General features: G+C 43.9%; 1 protein-coding gene across 4 annotated transcripts; it reads right to left on the reverse strand.

The window, feature by feature from the left end:
- Positions 1-1,444: 1,444 nt before the first annotated feature.
- On the reverse strand, positions 1,445-13,304 carry etv5a (ETS variant transcription factor 5a). Of its 4 annotated transcripts, none has more exons than XM_044217149.1 (13): positions 13,147-13,304; positions 11,184-11,316; positions 10,899-10,992; positions 10,735-10,782; positions 10,061-10,111; positions 7,975-8,098; positions 7,510-7,812; positions 7,070-7,389; positions 5,245-5,307; positions 4,730-4,798; positions 4,252-4,421; positions 3,999-4,100; positions 1,445-3,520 (listed from the first exon to the last, which is right to left on the reverse strand). In XM_044217149.1, the coding sequence occupies exons 2-13, from the start codon at positions 11,229-11,231 to the stop codon at positions 3,290-3,292; spliced, it is 1,623 nt and encodes a 540-aa protein (XP_044073084.1). In that variant the 5' UTR covers positions 11,232-11,316; positions 13,147-13,304; the 3' UTR covers positions 1,445-3,289. The 4 variants fall into 4 exon arrangements, with proteins under 4 accessions (XP_044073084.1, XP_044073082.1, XP_044073083.1 ...); XM_044217147.1 differs by having other exon boundaries at positions 3,993-4,100; XM_044217148.1 differs by having other exon boundaries at positions 10,899-10,995.
- Positions 13,305-14,189: the final 885 nt, after the last annotated feature.

Here is a 14,189-nt window from a genome sequence, read left to right on the forward strand (position 1 = left end):
AACACCCAACGGCTGCATGAGCTAAACTCCCAACTCAGATCCAAGTACAATTTTGAGGTACTTATATATAAATGTTCTACATTTTTCTCCACTACATTCATTTGACAGCACTAGTTGCTAGCTTTTTAGATTAAGATTTTACACACAAAATATATGTTATATAAATATATAAAGTTATAAAATGTGATGCATTGTTATCGATTACAGAACTACCCAACACTATTTGAAGCTTTTAGAATTAGCTCCTCCTCGACAAACCACTTAAATGTTAAATACATCAATAATATTGATCCAATAATATAATATAATAATGTAACACTGACAGGGGTCGTTAAGCATTATGAGTACTTTTATATTTGAAACTTTAAGTACATTTTGTTGCTAATACTTCTGTATTTCTACTTAAGTTCGAATGCAGGACTTTTACTTGTAATGTATTTGAGTATTTTTCTAGTGTAGGACAATTTCTATGAAATAGAAATGTTCAGTCCCATTACAGTCAACAAGGATACAACTATTTTGCCGTGGGGCAAAATTGAGCTGCTTGTTTGTTATTTGGTTTGATATCAGTCCATTAAAGGAAGCTGTTGCTCCAGGCAGGAAATGTGAGAATGTTTAACAGCCTTCATTGATGACAACCTTTTATATTTTTTCAATGCAAAAACAGTTCAATGTTTTCAAGCCTTATACCTCCATTCATTTCTCAGCTTGCAGACTGCACTTTAACCTCACAGTCATGAGGGAGAACATGTATTGGATATTTTAATATTTATGGCTTACGCTATGCTCTCAGACAAGTCTAATACTTGGAACTCATGAATAATTCTACACACTCAAATAAGCACAAAACAACAGCATCAAAAATGTCTTCTTGTGCAACATACTTTTGGAGCTCACTGGTTTTACGGCATCAAACTGTGAATTATTTACTGGTGACTCACTTAACCACGAGAACATGAAGGTGTAACTAATCCATTAATATTAAAATGGTCAATACATCTTTTCTTGTTCTTAGACTCTGGTACTGTACGTGTTGACAGCAAACAAAAGCACTGAACACATTGTGGTTTTATTTCCCAAACAAGTTAACCTGTGTAGCCTCCGAAACAACCAAATGTAAATTGAACAATGTCATCATGTGGTTAAATGAAAGAAATACATATTGACTGTCAAAATGCTTAATGGGATCAAACACCATTTACAGCGTTAAGAAAATGAAACACGAGTGTTTCTTCTTGTACATGGCTAACCAGATGTTTCTCAAACACATTTGCCCCCAGGTTAAAAGACAATAATCATTTACCCAGAAATGTATCTGAAGGAGTCAGGAGAAGCATGTGACTCAGAAATCAGCCAGGTCAAGCACAGTGACTGCCAGACCACAGCAGCCAGTCAGCTGACTGGCGGGAGAGAAAATGATGAAACACACCAGGACTGCAGGCAGTGAAGCATAAAGGACCGTTTATTGTACCCAGTACAGATGATCATAAACTCAGCAGTGTAAGAAACACATTGTGAGGGGAGGGAACCAAAGCCTATACAAGTGCAGACAATCTCCATGCCTGGGGTGGATCCCATGATATAACGTTTGTCTTCACTGTGGCCTTAGCTGGAACTCTGAACGAACACACACACACACACACACACACACACACACACACACACACACACACACACACACTTCTCATCCATTCTCCAACCCAATACAGAGGCCTCTTAAAGAAACAGTCTGCAGTAGTAGCATAATAAGGATAGAGATTGGTTTTTAAAAAGGTACATGTCTATTAGAGCCAGAACTATACAGCTTATACATTAAAATCAAAACAAATGCAGCCTTATAGCAAAAATATATACTTTATATACGTTTGTCTTTGCCCCCATTCAGAAACATAGATAATGAACACACAAAAAAAAAAAATAATGCAGAGAATATCACAAATATCTTCTTTGTCCAAAGACAGTAAAGCGATATGTTAGTGGACACACAGTCTTGACTGGTTACACCATGCAAAGAGAAGCAGAAGTCTCCTGTTGACAACTTGTGATTGGCAGAAAGGTGTCCAAAAGAAGGTGTCAAAGTTTCACCCCTTTTTTTTTTTTTTGCATGCAACGTCCTGATGCTCCTGCCATACTGGTGCATCAGAGGAACTAGTACACTGCCAAGGAAACATTAAGCACCCAGAGAGAAATACAAAAAAAAGGAGCAATGTGACCATTTATCATACATAATAACGTCTTAGGCTTTTATGAATTATCAACGCCTCTGGGAAAATATGTAGTCGTGTTATGTATCCCTTTTGAAATGGAGGAGATGGAGTGCTAATCATCTCTAAACTTGAGCGATAAAGGACCCAGCAGTGATGAACAGACATGAGTAGTGTAGTGTATAGACTGTGGGCTCCTACCTCGGGGTGCAGTCTCTAAAGGGAAGCAGATACAATCTCTTACATGGGTAGAACGATTAAAGAACGTAACATTTACACGAGAGCAGCCCAACCAACTAGCCTGAAATACAGCAATGCCCCAGAAACCTGAGCGTTCTGGGTCTCTAAAGTCTCAACAAAATTGTAGAACAGCTGGCATATTAAAAAAAAAAGAAGTGTAGTCCTATCTACAGAAAACAAACTGATTTGTGGGTTTAGAATATGTCGTGTGTTTTGTTTTTTGTCAATCCGTCTTTGCAAATTAAAGCCCTTTCACGGATCTCGTGGTTCAGATGTGGTGACATGAAAATGGGGGGACCCAAAAAGGCAACTATAGAATAGTGCTGCATTTAGAATATCTCATTAAATTTTTACTGTTTTTACTCTGTTGGTTATTCGATTGTTTTTAAGAAAAGCAGATTGTCACAAAATCAGAAATGTAACAACTTTTGCAGTCTAGTACAAAGGGGGGGTCTGTCAGTTCTTGGGCAACGTGTGGCCTTGCTTCGTTTGGTCTCCATAGCAACAGCAGCCCCTTGCCTTACTTTAGGAAGCTTGTAAGGTGGGCAGAGCTACCGAGTCCAGTTCACCCTCACAGGTTTTACAACCGTCTCTCTCTCTCTGATGGCGCAGTAGAAGAGCTGTCGCAGGTTTTTCCCTCATTCATTCTTAGCGTGGGAGCTCACAGCATTTCATGAAGGTTTTCCAGGGAGCAGAAGAGGGAACCATAAAAGGAGTAGAGCGCAAGGTTTTCCTTCCAAGCAGCTCAGCAGTTCCAGCTCTGGATTTTAAGAGTGGGCGTCAAGAGACTTTGGGAGTGTTTGCGTGTACATGTATGTTGTGCGCCAGGACCCCGCCGCCGCTTGTTAGTAGCCGTAGCCGTCTGCGAAGGGCAGGCCTGCCACACACTGCTCGGCGGCATCCAGCAGGTATGGAGCGGTTTCGTCATAGTGGGTCAGGGGCACAGTGTCCTCGTCCAGCCCCGGCAGGCTGTCCGGGTCGACCTTCAGGTTGGGCCTCTGGTTGTCAGGGAAGGCCATGGAGAAGAGGGCCTCGGGATCACACACAAACTTGTACACGTACCTCTCCCCAGCCACCTGAGAAACAAGACAAAAGACACATTTAACTCACATATAAAACCTCCTGATTAATACTTCGTGTGCATTTTGAGTGCATACATAACATCGTATTTGTAAATGTGTTGTAAATTTCCTTTACAGACTCTTGACTTAATGGTTTAGTAGTCTAATGCCAGTACATTACCCTGACTGATCCACCCATACTTTATTTTTTCAGATCAAATTTAATTAAATTGTCTTGATTTGAACCTGGTTGAAATCTGAGGCAGCAACACTAAACATAAATAGACAAATATATTTAGTAGAAGGAGAGATGTGGCATGCGGGCTAATATTCACCGCAACTATTTAGCCGCTGGCTGTGATAAGACTCAGAGCACCCCCCCATGGCTGTAATCAAATATCACTACCTAGACTATTTTAGCCCCCATGCAGCACAAAGTTGCTGAGAGAAGAGGGTGGAGGGAGAGACAAGAAAAGGGTGAACGTGCCTTTACCTTCTGCATGATGCCCTTCTCGTAGTAGTAACGCAGCGAGCGGCTCAGTTTGTCATAGTTCATGGCCGGCCTGTTCTTCTGGATGCCCCAACGACGAGCAACCTGAGGCCACGCAAGACACAAACACAAAGAATTGCTATTAGTTACAGAGAAATGGTATGTAGTTCATAAGATCAACATGATTACAGACTTGTAGCAGAGGTGAAGAACTGGACAGAAGACGTAAGTCCAGTTGTGGACAGTGGGCACTGACCTCCTCAGGCTCAATGAGCTTGAACTCCATGCCACGTCCAGTCCAAGCTATGAAGTGGCCATTGGCTGGATCATCCAGCAAAGTGACCAGGAACTGCCAGAGCTGCAGGGAGCCACGGCGCTGGTAGGGAGGTCCGTCACGGTAGACAGAGGGTTCCTGTTTTACTTTGCCTGTGAGTGGAAGAAGAGCGAAAGAGAAGATAGCATAGAGAAATAAAAAGAGGCAGAAGGGGAAAGAGTGAAGAAAAAGAAAAGTGTCAATCAGCACTGTACTCCACCACGGCCACAGTGTGGTGAGACATTCCTGCCAGATGGTGACTGTGAAGTGGACTTGCTGTTCAGTATGCAGTTTGAGCAGTCAAAGGACTCAGAAAATGCCCACAGTAGCCCACTTTATGGGCATACAATATCTAGTACGTTTGCGCTAACCTTGGGTTTATAGGGACAGTTTTTTTTTTTTATTGTTTTTCCAATCTCACCTTCTAATCTTTCAGGGACCACACAGGTATCATCAAAGTACAGCTGAGGATCTCTGTCAAAGGAGAAGCCTGAAATTGAAAAAAGAAAGAAACGCAAATTTAAATCAGATGAAAGTGTAACAGCAGATAGAGCGTGGGAAACAGGCTTTTGTTCTGACATTAAGGACCGTGACCACGTTCAACCCAGAGATCCAAACTGCATGCAAAGCAATGTAGCTGGGCAGCTTCCCAAGAGTGGAAGCTTGTATTGTGCTGAGCTTCTGCCAGCTGCTGATGTGAAAAATGTTCTGTATGTGTGCAGCAGCTACACAGGATTCATTGATAGATTCACTTCCCCTTGAGCTGTCATTTCAATGCTGCTGACCGCTATTCTTCACCCAGCTATCGCCAACGCTGAGCTTTCAGCAGCTCGATAAGTCACAAGGTTCAGGGTCACAAAGAATGGACTCCACTAATGAAATAATTAAAACATCGAAGACATAAAAAGACAAAAGCAGACAATAAACTGAACTTACTTTCATGGTTATTTTGGTAGAAGCTCCCCGCTCTCCCAAACGATGACTGACAGTTAGGCACTTCTGTAAACAAAGAAGATGGGTGTATAATTTTAGACCAGAGACATCCTCATCATATCAAATGTGTAATACATCAAAATCCACCTCGCAGCTGACAGATATATTTGGATCACTGCCACTGTGTACAACGATACATGGCTTTGATACTTATCTGCAGTTTATATGGTTTGTTCTATGTTTATGGAGGAGACATTCAGTCCAAGCTATATTGGCGTGTTAAGTCACATTGATAAATATACAGTATAGGTATAAAAAAAGTCAAAACACATGGTGGCTGCTTTTCTGGCCAACCAATGGCCATGTTCATCTGCAGCTGGGCTGAAATGCCCAATCACAAACACACACACACACACACACACACTCTGGAGTGGACTAAAGCCCACATCAGAGTACACTGCACAGCACACAACATCCCACGCATGTCCACCAAGCCTGTAAATAAGATTAGCACCATGGCTGCTGTTTTAAATCTCAATGACAATCAAGTTATGCCAGTCCTCCACCCTGAGGGGTCTAGGACTGTCTTCCGTTCGCAGTGTCTCTGCAATGCCTACCAACCATCTCCACCCCCACCCATTATTTTGTTTCCTGTCTACTGATAAGACAACCAGAGATCAATCTTAAGCAAGTGTTTCCTTAAGTCTGTCTCCTCTTGTCCTCACTTTAGGAAAAAGTCTGCAGGAAGCAATCGTTATTGTCAAGTCTTATCATGCATGTAGAAGAAGAGAAAAGAAAGAGGGAATCAAAGAAAGACTCTGGAAACTTCTTCTGTCAAATGCTGATAATGCATGGATTCAAATTGTGGCTTTAAATCTACATTAATGCTTTTGTTACTGTCTGTAGACCACCAACGCTGGGGTAACAATATGTTCCATGCTGGTATGCCGAGCATGCACTTCTTCCATCCATCTAGAGATGCTAGGCCTCTGTGACGTAGGTATTTAAAGGCCATAAGAAGCTAAGAGGATTTGTCATTACATCACTGCCCGGCCAGCCGGTCACCCACCAGGCAGAAGAGGAATGAGAGTATATGAGAGTGACTGAGCGAGAAAAAAAAAGTTTCAGGAAAGGAGGATGTTAATGCATCAGAGCAGGGACAACAGCTGGGTGTGTGGGCGTTAGGATCAAACAATGCACCAACAGTCGCTCTGGCTTGTTTGATTTAAACCATGTGAGTAAACAGCATCTCTGCCATGACTGTTTGACAAGGCTTTTGGAGAGGACTGGCACCATTTGGCCCCTTGTGTATTTTGTAAAACCAAGTTGAGAATTTCCAGGCTCTTACAATCAACTAGCTGTGCTGCAGGTCACTAAGTCCCTCTGAGGGCACTGGCCTAGATCTATTCCAGGTAGGCTCAGTGAAGAGGTTCTCTGCACCTGGCTGGATGACCCATTTACTTTTTGCCCTTGGAGGCTTAAGCTGAGCTAAAAGACCCACTTACTTGCATGACTCTGGAGGAATGATGCAGATTAGGCTTTGAGAGTGTGTGTGTGAGAAATGAGCACCTGTGCCCAGGCCTCTGCTGCATGCTAAAACTCACAGGCATGTGTTAGTGCCCAGAACAAACATGGCCAGGCACATTCCTCACCCTCTGCCCGCTCTACTTGCACACAGCCCCAGACAGTTACTTTCACACAGTTAGCCATGAACTTCCTGGCTGAGCAAGTGCAGAGAAATAGATATGCAGAAAACTCCACAGGGACATCTTGAGGAGGTAATGGACTCTTCTAAACATATTTTATGAGCAACTACCCTTCCACTCACCAGAATCGAAGCAGAAGTCACGAGGCTCCTGCTTGATGGCCATTGGGTGGAAAGCAGCCTGACGTGGAGCGCCCGGAGGTGGACCTGGGGGTCCCATTGTGGGGACGCCTTGCTCGGTGTATCGTGGGTCGATGAGCTCTTGCTTGAAACCCTGGGGAGGCACGGCTACCAATGGCTCTGATAACTGCCGGTGGTACGGTGGTCGGCTGTCACGCGGCAGACTGTTGTTGTTGCTCGGAGGCTGGGGCAAGAACTGGGGGCGGCCCTGACTCTCTGATGGGGGAAAAGGTAGACATGGCTCTGACATCTGCCTCTGGAACCTAAAGATGGAGGGGAAAGTGGCAAGACACTGTGATTAAGTCTCTTTTCAGAAACACTGCTTGCAAAGACACTAACCAAGTCCCATACGCAGATAGAGAGGTTAAACTCTGAGTGCTCACCTGTGCTCAGGTGTGAAGTTGTTGCCATCCTGGCTGATGGGTGCGCAGGGCACGGCGAAGGGCGGGCTGTGGTGTTGGACTGGGAGTGCTTGCTGGTTGGGAGAGCCTGCGCTTACTGTTATATGCTGCTGCACGTGCACTGGACGTGGCCCTGGGGTAGGATTGGCTACATGCGGGTGTGGAGGGGGGGTCTGCTCACTCAGTGGGTGCGTTCCTGCTGTGCTGGTGGGGCCGCAAGGAGAGACTGGTGTTGAGGGGGGAGTTAATGGCTTGAACCCAGGAGTGGGCTTCCTGTCACAGGCACTGTGGATGAAGAGATGGCGCACACACACACACACACACACACACACACACACACACACAGTCAGTAAACCCTTTAATCAGAGAGGGCTAATCAATACACAATCCAGTGGCTGCTGTCATGCTCTTGGTAGACTTCTACAAATGTAATTAGCCACTACATACCTGTAGCTGTAAAGGCACTTCTCTCCGTAGGGCATGGGACTCCTGTCCTGGCGGCAGGGAGAAAGCTCTTTGGAGGGAGTCAGCTCTCGTTTGATCTTGGCTGGTGGCGGGCCATGAAACATCACTAGATAGGAGGAGACATACAGGGAAGCAACATAATTGAGTGTATTGGATAAACTCCAGATATCACCTAATTGAAGCCATAAACAGAAGTGCAGCAGTTATCTTAACCACATTTGGAACTGATGGATAAATGGACGTATGGACAACGTCTCTGTATTCCCTCGACTGACAGAGCCACTTAGCAGCAATTTATCATCCGCCCTAATGACGGTCAACTCTGGGCTCTGAAAACAACCATCTATCCGCCACTGCTAGGTAGCATGATACTAACTGCACTACACACACAAAAGCTATCAAACTTCTCATCTGATTCCCATTAGGGCAGGCCAATGCCAATACCCATGAATCAGTGTGGCTGTAATCTAATGGCGGTGAATGATTTTCTTCTCTCGTGCTGTAACCATTAGACACTAGCTGCAGCTTTCTGCGTATGGGCTGCAGTTTCCGGGGCGCCACATAATAGCCAGGCAGAAACTAGATCGCTGGGCACAGAGGAGAGGGAGCCAAATAAATCACCCATGGTGCTGATGGACCTAAGCAGAGCTAACAATGGGCACGTGAGCTCCCCCCGTGTGCGCTGTGAAACCTAATGGCTCGAGTGAGACTCCTCACACAGAGAAAAGTAAATAATGGGGAGATTAGGCATCTTTTCTTACTCTGCACTGGTGGGCAAGGAGGTGGATTAACAAACAAGCACCCTACATGCAAACTCCTCTCCTGTACCATTTCACTAAAAACTCCAGAGCAAAATTATACATAGTTCGGGCCTGGGTCAGTGAAACGGTGGTTCACCCCATGTGATGTCCTACTGACTGTAGCTCATATCGGAAAATCTGGTTTTGGTGAATAGGCAACTTGTGAGAGAGAATGGCCTGCAGCCTAGCAACAGAAGCAACTGCCAAACTCACCTTTCTGTATCTCACACATACCCGCAAACACACACACACACACACACAGCATACTGACAGTACAAGGTCACGGACTACACCACAACGGCACTTTATGAGCTGACTGCATACAGTATAAACCAACATATGCACACAACCTTGGACGGGGCCCTCTATAAAAATACATACATGTCAATGCATCAACCTCAATAATATGTTACAGCACTACAGGCTAGTGGTCAGTTTGCAACTCGCTATGCCACATTAACCATGATTTAAAAGGCAGCTCTGACAAAGACAGGCAGCAACCACACCCTGTCTCCACCTCCTACGCATCAGACGAAAACATAAACCCAGAAAGACAGAGGGGAGGGGGAGAACATAAAATGCTCCATTGGGCATAATTCAAATATATCCCTTGGCTGCAGCCTAAAGGCAATGCGCACAGACAAACAGAAGGCCGTACGGAGCAGTTTGGGGGACGGGGTGCTGACAGTTTGGGGCGCGAGTTCTAGGGAGCCGGACTGAAACAGGCAGCTCTGAAGCTGCCCCATCCACTGGAATCTAGCCCACTTCAGCAGCAGGGCCTGAGTGCGGGAAAGTGTGAAATCAGATTAGGAGCTTGGCTCATGTGATGCCCCATGCCAATCGGCTGATTAAACTCAAAATGGAGGAGAGAGATGGAGGGAGGGGGAGAGCAGCCTTTCCCAGAGCTGTGTTTTGAAGACGAAGAATAGTGTTTGTCCTCGGCAGGATGAAGAAATTTCGATAAAAGAGGGGTGACCTGGACATCTGGTCAGGGACAGTAACTCAAGAAGAGGTCTTTCCTCAAAGCAAAAAAGAAGCCCATGCTATTTTTTTAGTGGTGAAAATTTCTGACATGGCGCTGCTTAAACATAGCTTGATTTTCAGCCTAAACTGCCACTGCTATTTGAATCTCTGCCCAAATCAGGCAAGAACCAGGCTGGGCATAAACATCCTAATCACCACTGGCTTTGACTGATATCAAAAAAGCAGAATCTGTTCAGGGGACGCACACAGTTATCAGAGATGAACAATAAAAATCAGGTACTCACAGCTATCGGACTGGAAATCTGGGACAAATTGTTCGTCATCAGGCACCTGGGCTGTGAAGATACAGGAGAATGTTGCACATGTGAGAAAAAAATATTTCCCCTTTTGACCGCTCTATAGCTAACAACCTAACACTGACACCTTTATGTGCCCAAAAAAGTGTGTACAAAGAAAAAAAAGACAGAGAAAATTAATCTTTTGGAAATCAGTTTGTTTATTTTTTTAAAAAGAGTAACAATGTAATCTAACAGAAAAAGTAAAGTGAGCAACTACAAAAAGCTACTTTTAGACAAAGGGGGTCTTGGTCAGCAGTTTCTCATGTGTAGGACTTTGCTCTTCTTGCTCTAATTGCTAATACAAAAATAGCAATACTTCACATTCTCATAAAGTTAATCTTTAAACTTAAAAATTGCCCAATTTCATCCTGTTTAGAAAGACAGGACTAAGAGATAAGAGATGTTTCCTCGAAATAGGAAACACACTCTCCAGTGGCTGGTTGTAGTGGAAGGATATTACAAGCAAAAACACAACTTTCACAAAACTAAAATAATTCCACTAAAATGAATTTGCAGTGTTTAATAGGTGGAGGACTTTCTATGCCAAGAGGCAGAGCAGCAGAAAACATTGGCAGAAACTTTCAAAAATAAAACAAATGGAAAATAAATATAGAACTCACCTTCTGCAATCCAGATCTCTTGCAGCTGACTGAGGTCTTGGAAGAGTTCTGGAAATCAAGAAGTGAAAGATATCGAGCCTTTAAGTGTAGATACTATGTTTGCACATGTTGATGTGGCATCTAAAAACGCATTTGCATCTGTTCATCCACATCAGCAACATTACCTTCCGTGTCCTGGGCGAGTTCCGTGTCGACAAACTTCCTTTTCCTGTCGCTTAGAGGCCTGTTGTGAGATGGTTCCTCCACGTGAGACTTGTGCTGCTGGGAAGGAGAAGATGAAGAAATGTCAGACCATCGACCATCACAAAAATGTCACATCCATCCCAGTGGACAATGGAGATGGTTTGTAATGTGATCTACGGTGACCACAGGGATGTCCATCCATGATGTAGAGCCATGGGTTCAAAGTGTGAGGATGTGATGTGTGAGGCTGGCATGTGTCCACTTACACTGGGTGGGACCATAAATGGGACTTGCTGGTCATAGAATCCATCCATGTTATCTGGGTGATTGGGCGGGGGGGGGGCTCCAATATTGGGGGCAGGGGAAGGTGTTCGCTTTAAAGCGACAGCGCCTGGGTCACTGGAAAACACAAGATTGGAAGTGGAAACATGCAGCAGGGGTTTAGATATACATTTCATACAAGAAACATCCTCTTCTGCAATAAAAACGTAGTCGTTATACCGTACTATTAAACGCAATACAAACATGGTCAGATTGTGTCAAAGGGGCTGTGATTCATTTCTATTGTGTTTTTCTGAGGCTATACTGTGTGCTGGGCTTCATTATATAGTAATGTGTTTATGTAGCAGCAGAAGCTGGTCCTCTGCATCACGTTCTGATGCTGCAACAAGGTCACCAGCTTCTTCCAGCCCTTTATTTAACCAACAAACAGCTCTTTGAACCGCGGCCATGCCGAGCGAGAGGACACGGCACAATATAAACACGCAGTCATCATGGACCACATGTAATACAGTTATATAAGCCACACTCACTGGCTATCTGCAGGCACTTCATTCCACCATAATCAGCTTGGAGATCATGAGTAAAAGACTTGGAAGGTCTACGGCCTGTGGCGTGCACTACAACGCAAAGCCTCCCAAACAAGATAGAAAAAGAGAGTCAAAGAGCTGATTAGTGTCTTATAGGCTTGAAACCACTGTTGGGTGACAATACTGGTGTTACAATTGGCAGAATCCAAACTCCCTGCTCCCTTGTGTACAATAAGTTAGAAACACTAGGAACTAAATAAGTTCCCTTTAAAACAATAACATAACACCAACACTGCTCTCTGCTCTCACATCTCCCTCAGCAGAGTGATATGACTCAGTCCTCTAGCTCCTGTTAATGGATGACGAACACAGGATAGCTGCTGGGCAGTAATTACAGGCGCGCAGCACAGATACCACTCATAACAGCAGAACTCACTGCAAGAGCATTCATGCGCAACACATGTTCATATAGCACGTCAACCAAGAGTAGTAAGTGCACATTAACAATTGTATTGGCTCTACTCTGACGTGCTGTTCACATGTAAGTAGTTAAAATTAAGCAAACAGTAAGAATTTAACTGCAAAACGGGAGGCTTTACATTTTTATTTTATTTAAATATGGGGCAAAAAGTTACTTTATTATTAAAAAAAAGGAAACTACAGTAATGATCTACTAATTATATGTGACGGCAGACTATTACAATATTATAATTAGGATGAACTTCAGGAAAAACAGATATATAATGTGAGACATGGTCCCTAAACGCACCAAAAACTAGACAAAGTTTACCACATACAGTTAGCCTATAATTTTCACTACAGCTGCACAGCCATTGGGGCATTAAAACCAAAAGTAAACAGTAAGTCAAACTTCCTGTCTAATTCAGACCAACTTTTATCACTGCGCTAACATTACAAAATTTGATCATTTTCGGTAAAACTTTTGCGTTTCAGCCGAGGTTGGGGGGGGCGCCGCTGGGGGACGACGATCACCAGACCCTCTCCCGTGCCCCCCTCCTCCTCCCCCCTCCTCCCCGCCCTTCCCCCACCCAGCCCTCCCTTGTTTTTCTCAATGAAGTGAAACTCGACCCGTCAGGAAACACAGAGGGAGGAAAAAAAAAATGGCCCGTCCATTCATAAAATCACAAACAGCCCACTGACCGCGCTGATAAGCCAAAGCCAATATCCACGCAGATAAGCCAAGGACCGAGTATAACACACACTGGGCTCAAATACGGCATACGGCGCCTATTTTACGCAGATAGGAGCCGATATAAAATGGTTGCCAAAGTAAATATCTTTAAATAAGATGGCGTTGCGCTCGTTTGTAGTCTAAAACAGCGTTAGAAAAAAAAATATATCTAGCCATAACAGGGCTTCATAAAAGCAAGTTCTCGCCTAAATAAATATTGCAGCTTACCTTGTCTGTGTGTATGTACGTCCTCTTTATCGAAAGAATGCGGTAGAAATATCCACAAATTAAAAAAAACAACGTGTCGATAGTCGGATAGCCGTCTGCGCAGGGGTAGACTGATGTGCCTCCTTCGACTCACAAAACTTGACTGAGCTTTTCGTTAATGGCCCGGTCGGTTTTCCCCTGGGCTCGAGCGGCACGCAGAGACACACGCTGATTGGTCGATCGACCCTGTCCGTTAAGCAAGAAGCCAATGGCTTCTCCGGAGCTCTTGAATTATGCATGATGTTCGGTTTGGCCAATCGCAGCGCAGCACTGGCCTATTTTTATGAATGGCTGGATTTCATTCACATTTTTTTCACCCATCAATGCCAAGATGTGTTTGTTAAAGGGCCAGCTGCAGTGGAAATATGCGAAAGATCGAAACCTACACAGAGGCTGCTGGAGCAACGTCGGTGTCACGCACCCAGACTTTCCCTGGACTCTAATGATAGATTATTACACTGTAAGAACAAACTGGAGTTTAACTATGATATTGGCTCTGACACACTGTACTTTATTGAACATATTATTAAGGTCTAAATTTAAAGTTAATTTTAACAGCGTAGTAATGTGACAGATTTGTGAAATGATAGAAGATCAGTGCTTTCTTTTGCCACCCAAACATATTAAGATCTAATTTGGACATTTTTCATGGCAGATTTCTCCCCAGAAGATGAACCATTTCCACTTTTTTTTTTTACTTTGTACACAAGATATGTCATTACCTCATAACCATGAAACTTGCTGAGCGCGTTCATGCTTTCCAGAGGATAAACTGCTGTGATTTAGCGACCTTTTCTCCAGCTTCGCCACGTTTTAAGCCCCATTACTGGTAAGGCTCGAAGTAAAGCAACATGGTCATTGTGTTGTTCATCTTATCAAACACAAACCGTCTTAAGACTTTTAAAAAACAAATTCTAAATGTTAGAACAGCTTTGGCCTTTGACTCAAAACAGTGGTGGAAGTCCAAACAGATCTGCTATAAAAACTGAAGCATTATTTTTAAA

This window comes from Siniperca chuatsi, linkage group LG12 (assembly GCF_020085105.1).
Source record: "Siniperca chuatsi isolate FFG_IHB_CAS linkage group LG12, ASM2008510v1, whole genome shotgun sequence".
Taxonomy (NCBI): domain Eukaryota; kingdom Metazoa; phylum Chordata; class Actinopteri; order Centrarchiformes; family Sinipercidae; genus Siniperca; species Siniperca chuatsi.